Raw genomic sequence first — 12,130 nt, forward strand, 5'->3', positions numbered from 1 at the left:
TCGGCGAGGAGCAGACGGGCCCGCCGGCGCTGGAGGGCGAGATGCAGGTCGCTTGCGCCGGGGCATGATCTGTGCGATCGCCTCTGTCTGCTTCTGGGCGGCGGAGAACTGCTGGGCAAAAGACTCCACCGACTCACCGAAGAGGCCAGCCTGTGACACTGGAGCGTCCAAGAACTTGTTCTTGTCCGCTTCCGACATGTCAGCCAGACATAGCCATAAGTGGCGTTCCTGGACCACCATCGTGGACATGGCACGACCAATCGCCTGCGCTGTCACCTTCGTAGCGCGAAGAGCCAGGTCAGTGGCAGCCCGGAGCTCCGAAAGGACAGGCGAGTCGTGTCCTCCCTCGTGCAGATCCCTCAAGGCTTTGGCTTGGTGAACCTGCAGCAACGCCATTGCGTGCAGGGCTGAGGCCGCCTCTCCACATGCCTGGTGGGCAGCGCCCGTTAAACCGGAGGACTGTCTGCAGGCACGAGAGGGGAGGGTTGGGCGGTCCTTCCAAGAGGGAGCGTGTGCCGGACACAGCTGCATCGCGACAGCACGCTCCACGGGAGGGATCCCCGTATAACCCTTAGCGGCTCCGCTGGTGAGGGAGGTGAGGGGGGAGGGCTGAAACGGCCGTAATCTCATGGAAAACGGCGACTTCCAGGTTCTAGTCAGCTCCTCGTGCACCTCGGGGAAGAAAGGCACCGGTGGAGAGGGTTGTGAAACCCGGGCAGCTCCAAAGAACCAATCATCCAGGCGGGACGGTTCGGGCTGAGGGGGGGGAACCCACTCTAACCCTACGGTCTCCGCCGCTCGAGCGAGCACGGCCACCATCTCTGGATCGAACTCCGGCGTCCCAACCCGACCAGAGGGAGGAAGGGCGTCGGGGTCCACGTCAGGGGGAGGAGGCCCACCCTCGGATGCTGCGGCGTCGGTGGACCCGGAGGGCGGCACGATGGATTCTAGAGACATCGTAGAACACGACGCTGAAGTCTCCATCGGCACATCAACCGGCTGTGGATGAGGAGGCTGAGAGCCTGAGGACGAATCCCCCGCTCGGCTCAGCACAGTGATGCGCAGGTCGTCTTTTGAGAGCTTCACAGCCGCACCGTGGCGGCGTTCAGCACTCGCATGACGAGGGTTGCGTTTTTCCCGGAGGAAAGACAACCGTCTGCGCAAATCCACAAGGGACATGTTCTCGCAGTGAGAACACTTACCCCCAGCGAACGCTGCCTCTGCGTGCTCGATGCCCAAACACGAAAGACAACGCTCGTGACCGTCCTTCGGACCCATGTATTTGCCGCACCCAAGATCGCACGGACGAAAAGCCATCCTGAAAAGGACGCTGATGTCCGGATATACGAGAGAGTGGCTGCCTTTAACAAGGCACAAAGCTCTCTCGTATCACTCTTTTAGGGAAATTCACTCAGATGCTTAGTTGATGAGCGCACAGGAAGGCAACGCACACACTAAACTCAAAACAAAATAAAGATGTAGAGTCGTGGAATTAAGCGAAGCGTCCGCTGTGGTACTGCTAGTCCAACCAACTTCAGCAATCGAATCCCACCAGAGTAGAGTAGCTTCTCAGTAGCAGATACTGCCGGCTTTCGAAGCGATAAAAAGCTAATTTCCTTATTTGCACCTGCTGCTTATATACGCACCTGGCGGGGCGGCGCCAGCATTATGCAAATATCTCAATGCCAAGTTCATTGGCGTTTTAGTAGTATTCGAAGCAGATTGGTCTCTCTAAGCGAGTTCCCAATTCGTCGGTCACGACGTGACGTCGTAGTGACCGACTGAAAGGGAACTCCAGGTGGTCTTTATGGCTAAATGAAACATTTGTAGATTTCTTTCAAATACTGAAAAAATAGGCACTTTAATATAATGGGTAGGCTGGTACACTTTTAGTGTCAGATGATATGGTACAACCAATGGAAAACTAGAAAAAAAAATTTATTTTATTAAACACGTTAAAAAGGTATTTTTACGAAATTTGATATCACAGGTAAAAGCTTTACCAGCATCCAAATAGAAGTCTGTTAAATGTCTATTCATTGCAGAGGTCAGGTGGTGCAACCAAAAAGTCCAATGGTGCAACTGCTATGAATGCCCTTAAGAAATAAAAACATTAAGGTAAATAATTTAGTAAACGAATAATTTAGCTAATAATTTTAGTTTGACTAAATACAAGCTAAGGTTGCTTGTAATTGTTGTTATACTTTTTTTAAATGTATTGTTCTTAAATTTATAGTTCTCAAATGTAAGTTTTATCGTAAAGTTGTTTTACACTTTCCAACTATTTTCAGGATTATAATTTTTAATGTCACTATCAAATAAACAAACAATCGGCATGACACAGGGAGCGCATTAAAACTTCTTTGGCAAATAGACAATGATTGGTTATACCACCTGACATTTTTTTGAATGGGAATATCAAATATATTGTGAAAAAATTATTAAAATGTACTGAAATGTTGTTCAATAACCACATTGTTCCTCACTTAAAAATATGCATTTTTTTGCAAAATATTTTTTTTGACTATTCATATGATATAGGTGGGAGCAGAACCCATGGACGTCATGTTCAGGATCTTGCGGAGGTGGGACTCAGGAGAGAAGTGTAGTGTGCGTAGAGGAAGACGTCAACGGTCAGATCGTACAGGTTGAGGAGTGGAAATGCACGCATTCACCACGACCAATCAGCAAACAGGACTGCAACTTGTTTGACTGTCCACAGTGGATGGCAATGGAGTGGTCTCAGGTGATCTTTAGTCAACTTTTTCCTTTGTTGCATACGGAGCTGTCCCTCTGTTCTCCGCATAGTGCAACAGTAGGTTAACAGTTACCATGCCAATTTTTTACAAAAACCAAAATATTACCAATAAATGGAAAATATATTACATTTTTAGAATCAAAGTTGTATGTTTGACCCTATTTGACATATTAAAGTTTTTTTACTCATTGCAATGAATTGTGGGATTGACAGATCTACTGTAAGCAATCTGTCATAGACGTTGTGTTGGGAGGACACGGTTGAAATACTGTTTGTAATCTGTTTCATTTCTCGAATCTGACATATTCCAGAGCGCAGAGAATATCAAATTGTATGGTGGGATTTGATTTCACCCATTGGGAATTGATGTAAATAATGTATGCATTTTTATGTGTCCTCTACAGTGCACGGTTACCTGCGGCCCAGGTTTGCGGTACAGAGTTGTGCTGTGTGTGGATCATAGGGGACAACATGCTGGTGGGTGCAACCCTCACCACAAACCCCATATCAAAGAGGACTGCCTGGTACCCATCGCCTGTCACAAACCAAGAGGTACACGCAGCTTATTACTTTAAAGGCATTAAAGTGTGAGGACGCAGGGATCTGTTTTAATGTCTAGCTATAGAAATTATCAGCACTCCCAAAAGTGCTGTTCCGCCATGCAATATAGTTCCTCTATTAAATCCGCTTAGAAAAGCGCTACGTTTTATTTTGTACCACCAAACTTGCTCGTATAACTACTCGTCTTAAATAGGAAAAACGTTGATGTGTTTGGTCACTTCTAACTTTATCTCTGAGTGGTACCATTGAATGAATGGGGCTAAGCTAAATGCTATCGAAGTGTCGCAGCGCGACCCAGCGCTTACGTGCACGCACACAGATGATAGAGGGATGTATCAACTCTTCTTAGTTAAGGTAATAACATAGTTTAATATTGAAAATGAGTAGACTATTCCTTTAAGGAATAGATTAAGAACTACTTTGGGATAAGAAAATTTATGGGAACCGGGCCCTGATCTCTAACAAAATTTCTTCACAAAAATGCATTTATTTCAGCTTTTTGCTAAAAACTTTGTATTTTTGAAGAAAAATACCCATATTTAAGAGTTTATAGAAAAATTATAAATAGGATGAAAAGTTTTATTGTTGATATATTTGTACGTTTTATATATTTTAAGAAAATGTTTTTCATGGAAGGCATTTTAAAAATCACAAAAAATGCTTGCGTGCAAATTTAACAAAAAAAAGGCTGAGTTAAAGTTTTGTGGTCCAGGATCATATGTACCTGTATTAAAGATGTATTTAAGGCTTTGTATGCATGTTGTGTGTTTGTGCTTGGAATTAAAAAAAAAATCTATTCGGGAGATATAAGGAGGCTTGGCATAAAATGATGTTTAGTATCAGTATTAAATATGCAGGTAATTGGTGCTTCTCTTGACTTCTTAAAAGCCCTTATTTTTTATCTGAGCTTATTGTAATGCATTATGGGATTGCCTTATCCATCAAGGTTACTCTGGCTACAAGGTTAGAATTTGACCAACGCTTTTAACTATTAAGTGCACAGTTTGTATTGCACACACAGTATGTAGAGCACTTCAAACAGTCACTTATGAGGTCGCATGCTGCTTTAGACGATAGCGTACTTGGGCAGGTAGTAAACTGTGCAGCAGCCGACTGGGTTGTTGAACAGAGCCAAAGTGATCTTGGCATGGGAACAGTGAGTGCCTACAGCTGTCAGTGAGGAAAGTGGTGTGTGCTTTGAATATGAAATTATCTATAAGTGCAGAATGACACCCTGAGCTCATTGAGAGTCAGGCGCGGTGTGTTTGAGAACCGATTCTGTCTACTTAATACACACCTGAGATCTCTCTCTCTCTCTCTGTGTGTGTGTCAGATCTCTGTTGTTTTTGTCATTTTTATTCTTTTTCAATATCTTTTTCGCTCTTTGTTAGTCTGTCAGTGCCATATAAAAGAATAATCACATATGAAATGTCTTTAATCTTTCATTGGTGGTTTATTTTTTTTAACCCAGATGCTGAAATCAGAATTTTAAATTAAGACCTCAAACATTTCTCATCCAAAGTTTCTGAATGATCTGAAATACAGTGTCCATGTTGATTTTGTAACTCTGTACAGCCAGGTCTCACTGTTAATATGTGGTATTAATATGTAACTTTCAAGAACATAAAACATACTTTTTTTATACGTTTGAATAGATACTGAAGCATACAATTTGGACATATTTGCATAATTAAATCATAGCATTATTACGTTTTTACAGCTACATACAGTACCATAAAGATTGCTGTTTTAATACAGAAATTTGAAAAATACACTGTAAAAAAAATCTGTAGAAATTTCAATGTTATTGCAGCTGGGTTGCCGGTAATTTACCGTAGATTTACATTTATGTTATTTACTGGCAAGAGTTTGTTCAAAGTTAAATAAATTTCAAATATTAACAAGTCTTTATCTTTACAGAATAAAACTATACAATAACAGCCTCATGCAAAGCATTCTGGGAACCAGAAATCATCATCAACCTTTTTCTGTTTTTTGGTCCAGATTTTGTTTCCCAGAATGTTCGGCTTGATGCTGTTTTTTAGTTTTACTCTGTAAAGATAAAGACTTGTAAATGTTTAATTTTCATTTAACTTTGAACAAAATGTTGTCAGAAAAAAACATAAATGTAAATCTACGGTAAATTACCGGCAACTCAGCTGCAATTTCTACGGAATTTTTTTACAGTGTAAGTAATGTATTCATTTTATATTTTGCAACGTAATAGTTAGAAAAGTGTAGGGAAATTGTTTTGGTAACAATATAGCATTTTAAGGATATTATGAGTCGCTAATACACTGCAAAAAATGATTTTTAAGAAAAAATCTTCTTAGTTTTTTTTGTCTTGTTTTTAGTAAAAATATCTATTTTTTTTTTTAATTAAGATGCTTTTTCTTGATGAGCAATTAACAACCCAAGAAAATTAGTCTAGTTTTTAGACCCAAAATATCTAATTTTTGCTTTTTTTATGCACAAAATCACTTCTTAAGTTTGATATTTTTGGTCTAAAAACTAGACTTATTTTCTTGTTTCGTTTTGCTCATCAAGAAAAAGCATTTAAGCATTTTTAGATATTTTTACTGAAAACAAGACAAAAATACTAAGATATTTTTTCTTGGAAATAATTTTTTCAGTGTAATACAGTCGCACCCCTAAACCTACCCAAAATGATTTTCACTGCAAAAAATTAGTTTCTTACATAGTATTTTTGTCTTGTTTTCAGTAAAATATCTAAAAATTCTTAAATCAAGATGCTTTTTCTTGATGAGCAAAATGACCTAAGAAAATAAGTCTAGTTTTTAGACAAAAAATATAGAATGTAAGCGAATTTGTGCTTAAAACAAGCAAAAAAATCTGCCAATGTAGTAAGAAAAGTTGTCTTGAAATATGAGTTTAAAAAAAATAAGATTTATTTCAAGATATTTTTTCTTAACCCATTGGCAGATTTTTTTTTTGCTTGGTTTAAATTCGGTTAAATTTGATATTTTTTGTGTACACTGCAAAAAATTATTTTCAAGAAAAAAATTCTTAGTATTTTTCTTAATGGGAAACATGAACTAAGAAAATAAGTAATTTTTTTTGACAAAACATTTAAGTTTATTTGTGCTTAAAACAAGCAAAAAATCTGCCAATGGAATAAGAAATGAAAAGTTTCGTTGCAAAACGAGATAACTCCGTTTTTAACATTTTTGTTAAAACATATTTATTATTATGTTATCATGTTATTATTTTGTGTTTATGGTGCTGCTTAGCTGTATTTTTTAAGTTATGAAGGTTTAAATCAAAACAAACCAACTGCACTGCAAAAAATGATTTTCAAGAAAAAAAATTCTTAGTGTTTTTGTCTTGTTTTCAGTAAAAATATCTAAAAATTCTTAAAGTAAGATGCTTTTTCTTGATGAGCATAACGATTCAAGAAAATAAGTCTAGTTTTTAGACCAAAAATATCAAAATTAAGTAAATTAGTGATTAAAACAAGCAAAAAAATCTGCCAATGGGGTAAGCTAATTTTTCTTGAATTTTTCTTGAATTTAGTATTTCAGAAAAATGTTCAAGATGTTTTTGCTTACCCCATTGGCAGATTTTTTTTGCTTGTTTTATGCGCAAAATCAATTAAATTTGATATTTTTGCTCTAAAAACTAGACTTATTTTCTTGGGTCGTTTTGCTCATCAAGAAAAGCATCTTCATTTAATTATTTTTAGATATTTTTACTAAAAACAAGACAAAAATACTAAGAAAGTAATTTTTGCAGTGTATTAAAATAATGTACTGTTAAAATGAAATCATAACAGAAAATAACATTTATTTATTGTGAAATTTCAAAAGCAGTACCAAAGGTGGTTCAAAGGACGATATGCTGCACCCACCGTTCTCTCTGGAGTTTATAACTATGAAGTACAGAAAAGTTTTAATGCACGAAAATGTTAATTCGACAAGGTACGCATTTCAAATTTCAAAAGTATATCGATTGAATCATGACATTTGCCGTAATCTGTGATGTACAGTAGCACACGTGTCTGTTTATTTATCACAAAGACTGTTAGTGGAACATCTCAGTCAACATTGGTGCTTACATAGCATGATTGAGAAAGGGGTTGTGCCAGAAAAAAAAGAGTTTGATGAATGTAACATTTAAAATACTGTAGAGCATTTATTAAAATATCACTCTTAAATACAAAGGTGCTTTACGATGCCATAGAGGAATCTTTTTTGGCTGAATGGTTCCATAAAGCACCTTTAACATCGGATAAACCCTTTTAAAAACTTTGAAAAAGTGTTCTTTAGATTATAAAAAGGTATCAAAAAAAAAAAAATTTCAGTTGACTGAAGGGTTCTTTGAGGAACCAAAAATGTTTTTTCTATGGCATCGCTGTGAAAAACCTTTTTAGACATTTTTATTTTCAGACAAACTGTGCTTTAGAGGTGTGTGTGTGTTTGTGTGTCTTGTTGAAATGGTTAAAGTTTTTCTTTTGGCCATCAAAGCTTTGCACACATTGAAGTTAAATGTATTGTGATCCTGTCACAACTTAATGTTTGCCTTGCACAAAAGGTTGTTATAAGAGAAAAAAGAGATTTGCGTGCGTACACAGGAAAGTACTTTTGATGCCAAGTCATGCAAAACATAATCATGTGCGTTTATAAGTCAAACTTTCTTTATTTGAGAGACAGCACACGTGAGTTAAGTCATACTTCATTTTTTTCACATTACAGGTGGTTTTCGTCGTCTGCAAAGCCTGACACTTAAGCCTAAAACCGAACCCTACTCACACATGTTTTATAATTTACCAAAAATAACCATTCTGTCATTCTTTACTTACCCTCATGTCAGTTCATGAGACACAAATAACTATTTTATGGCACTTTTTGTCCTCTATGAAATTGACAGCCATGGACAATTTAAGCTGCTGTCACAGAATATGGAAAAGAAATGCAACAATCCAAAATATATTAACTGTGGGTTTGAAACAACATCACAGAAACTGACTTTCTTACTTTGTATTTTTGTCTTGTTTTCAGTAGAAATATCTAAAAATTCTTAAATCAAGATGTATTTTCTTGATGAGCAAATGACCTAAGAAAATAAGTCTAGTTTTTAGACAAAAAATGTCAAATTTAAGCAAATTTGTGCTAAAACAAGCAAAAAAATCTGCCAATGGAATCACAGCAAAAATGATTTTCCAGGAAAAAATTCTACTTAGCTGTATTTTTTAAGTTATGAATTTTTAAATCAAAACAAACCAATTGCACTGCAAAAAAATGATTTCTTAATACAAAAAAATTCTTAATACAAGAAAAAAATTATTTTTATTATTATTTTCAAGAAAAAAAATCGTAGTATTTTTGTCTTGTTTTCAGTAAAAATATCAAAAAATTCTTAAATTAAGATGCTTTTTCTTGATAAGCCAAACGACCCAAGAAAATACGTTTAGTTTTTAAACCAAAAATATCAAATTTAAGTGATTTGATTTTTCTTGAATTTAGTGTTTAAGAAAAATGTTCAAGATTTTTTGCCTACCCCATTGGCAGATTTTCTTTGCTTGTTTTATGCACAAAATCACTTAAATTTGATATTTTTATTATTTCTCAGGTCGTTTTGCTCATCCAGAAAAAGCATCTTAATTTAAGAATTTTTTATATTTTTACTGAAAACAAGACAAAAATACTAAGAATTTTTTTCTTGAAAATATTTTTTTTGCAGTGATAAGACATTTTTTGCTGAATTTTTCTTGTATTTAGTAAATTCAAGAAAAATTATTTTGTTGCAAAAAGAGAAACTTTTTTTGTTGTACTTTTTCATAAATCTTGTTTTTTATGTTTGTGTATTCCAATTCATATCAATTCAACTGCACATTGCAAAATATGATTTTCAAGAAACAAAATCTTAGTACTTTTGTCTTGTTTTAGGTAAAAAATATCTAAAAAATCCTTAAATTAAGATGATTTTTCTTGATGAGCAAAACAATGCAAGAAAATAAGTCTAGTTTTTAGACCAAAAAGAAGTCAGTAAGAAAAAGCATCTTAATTTAAGAATTTTTAGATATTTTTACTGAAAACAAGACAAAAATACTAAGAATTTTTTTTCTTGAAAATCATTTTTTGCAGTGCAGTTGGTTTGTTTTGATTTAAACCTTCATAACTTAAAAAATACAGCCAAGTATAGCACCATAAACACAAAATAATAACTTGATAACATAATACTAAACATGTTTTAACAAAAATGTTAAAAACGGAGTTATCTCGTTTTGCAACGAAACTTTCCATTTCTTATTCCATTGGCAGATTTTTTTTGCTTGTTTTAATCACAAATAAACTTAAATTTTAGACTTTTTGTCTAAAAATTGTACTTATTTTCTTAGGTCATGTTTCCCATTAAGAAAATGCATCTTGATTTAAGAATTTTTTTGAGATTTCTACTGAAAACCAGACAAAAGTCATTTTTTTGCATTGAATGTTTTTGTTCAGCAGTCATTCAACTCAAATCAATCAAATCCACACATTAACCCAAGCTTTATAAAAACTCTGTGGGCTAAATAAAAATGGCTCCCTCCTCTGCTATTTAATTGTGACCTTCCCTCCAACCAACCATAAGCACTCCTGCCATCAGAGAAACCCAGAAACCCCAAAAACCCAGCCTGAAGAGCCAAACCTCGAGCAGAGTTTACAGCCGCTCTTAAGTCACAGACAGCTGTGCTAATCCCCTTCCACATCAATACATGGTTGCTTGCGTAAATATTTGGTTGTCACATGAAGATTTATGTTTAGATTTATTAACTGTGTTTGGTTTGAGAAAGTTAAAAATGGCTCTTTAACCTTCTGTAAGAAATATGACTCGCCGATGACAATACATTTGTTCTTAACAAGAAGATTATCTGGTGAAATTCAAATGTGCCTCAGCAATGATCTAGTGGCTGACTTTATGCTTTTGGCAAGTTTATCGTCCTGCCGTTTTTTTATTTGACACTTTTATAAGCAGTTTACAAGACAAATAACAGGTTTCACATTGGAGTAACGTGAGGTTAAGTGTCTTACCCCAGAATACATTGATGTTAGTTCATGAATTGCACAAACACTTGCAGAGTTTGGATGTACACTCGGAAATGAATGCACAAAAGCTGTCACTGGGGCATATTAGCACCCCAAAGGTAAATATCTTTACCTAAATGGTATATTATGTACCATATACAGAGAGTTATTAAAAAGCCTAAAGTTCGTATTCACTACCAATCTAGCCTAGCTGGCCTTAGCTGTTTTAGGTTATGCTTATGGATTCCCTAGTCAGGCCAAAGTGAAGTTTATCTGGTCAACCAGTTTGACCAACCTGATCTCACGGAAATCAGTGTTATAGTCACAGAAAATTTGATCACTTTATCCGTGACCATGTCACGGAATTCAGCTTTGTTCCGTGACGGGACCACGGATGTCTTTTCCGTGTCACTCCCACGGATTTCTCGTGTCATTTTATGTATTGTTTTCTCATTGTTTTTTTTATTTTCTTCCCATTGTTGTTTGGGGTTAGGGTTACAATCACTTTTTAAAGGGGACAGAGAAAAACCATTTTTACCTTGTCTTTGTTGAATAATGGTAGTCTACCCACATTCACAAACATACAAAAAGTGCTAGACATGCTAAACATCTCAGTCTCATAGAAATTCCTCTTTTAGAAATGTCAGCCAGAAAACGTTCCAATCTGAAAAACTGATGCTTATGACATCACAGGCATCTCACTGCCCCTCCACTTTAAAATAATTGGCTACATTTTTTGAGTGGCAGCAAAGTCAGCCAATCAGTAATGAGATTGCAGGTTAAGCCAGTAGGGGGAGCCACATAGGTGCAAAACCACTTGTTTAAAATCCCCCACCCTAATAGAGCTATCTGAGAGAGGTTTTTAGGAAGCTTCTAAGGCATTACAGACCGAAACAAAACAATTTTTGTCTACATGTTACATCACAGAACAAGGATAAATACTCCGTTCAATCATTCTATGTCACCTTTAAATATCCTTACCCCAACTCCAGGTGAGAATAGTTTTAGATAAGGAAGAAAGACGTGTAGAAACCAATTTATACAAGTACATCCTAACATAAAAGTAAATCCTAACACAAACCCCAAATCTAACCCTAACCCCAAGCGACAATGATTTGAAAACTATTATAAACGTATACCTGCAGTCCCCATTCTCTTTCGTTGTATGAAACAGAGCAGTGGCAACGCTCTCGAAAACTTGTATTATTTAGAAAAATGTGGGTTTACAATTACCGGGGGTCAAAAGAATTATAATATATGTTTGATGTGAATTAACCCTTTAATGTAGATACATTGTTTGTTTGTTGTTGCTTTCTTAGAGACCCAACCTATAGAGGCCAAGCTTCCCTGGTTAAAACAGGCTCAAGGACTGGAGGAAACCAAAGTAGCCTTGGAAGATCCAACGTGAGCTCATTTATACATTTACTGTAAAGATATTGCTGCATTTCACTCACTATCCTTTAGTTAGCCATGTGTTTTTTAACTCTTTCACCGCCAGCGTTTTTAAAAAAAGTTGCCAGCAAGCGCCAGCGTTTTTCATGATTTTCACAAAAGTTTAATGTCTTCCAGAAAATGTTCTTCTTCAAATATATAAACATACAATATACCAAATGAAAGAACAGACCCTCTGCTTTCAAACAAAAAAACCCGTTTCATCCTACCTTCAGTAGTTCTTTTGTAATATGGGTAGGTTTCTGCAAAAACACCACATTTTGAGCAAAAAGCAGAGATAATTCAATTTTTTTGACGGACTTTTCATAGAGTTCCCATTCAGAGCGATCTTTAA

General features: G+C 36.1%; 1 protein-coding gene across 2 annotated transcripts in view; it reads left to right on the forward strand.

The window, feature by feature from the left end:
* adamtsl3 (ADAMTS-like 3) overlaps window positions 1-12,130 on the forward strand; it is a 201,184-nt gene that overhangs the window by 138,272 nt on the left and 50,782 nt on the right. For both annotated transcript variants that reach the window (XM_065294261.2, XM_073811887.1), the window contains 3 exons: window positions 2,542-2,746; window positions 3,163-3,310; window positions 11,664-11,748. In XM_065294261.2, coding sequence (XP_065150333.1) covers window positions 2,542-2,746; window positions 3,163-3,310; window positions 11,664-11,748 — 438 coding nt within the window. The remainder of the gene's footprint in view (window positions 1-2,541; window positions 2,747-3,162; window positions 3,311-11,663; window positions 11,749-12,130) is intronic.

Source organism: Paramisgurnus dabryanus, chromosome 2, assembly GCF_030506205.2.
Source record: "Paramisgurnus dabryanus chromosome 2, PD_genome_1.1, whole genome shotgun sequence".
Taxonomy (NCBI): domain Eukaryota; kingdom Metazoa; phylum Chordata; class Actinopteri; order Cypriniformes; family Cobitidae; genus Paramisgurnus; species Paramisgurnus dabryanus.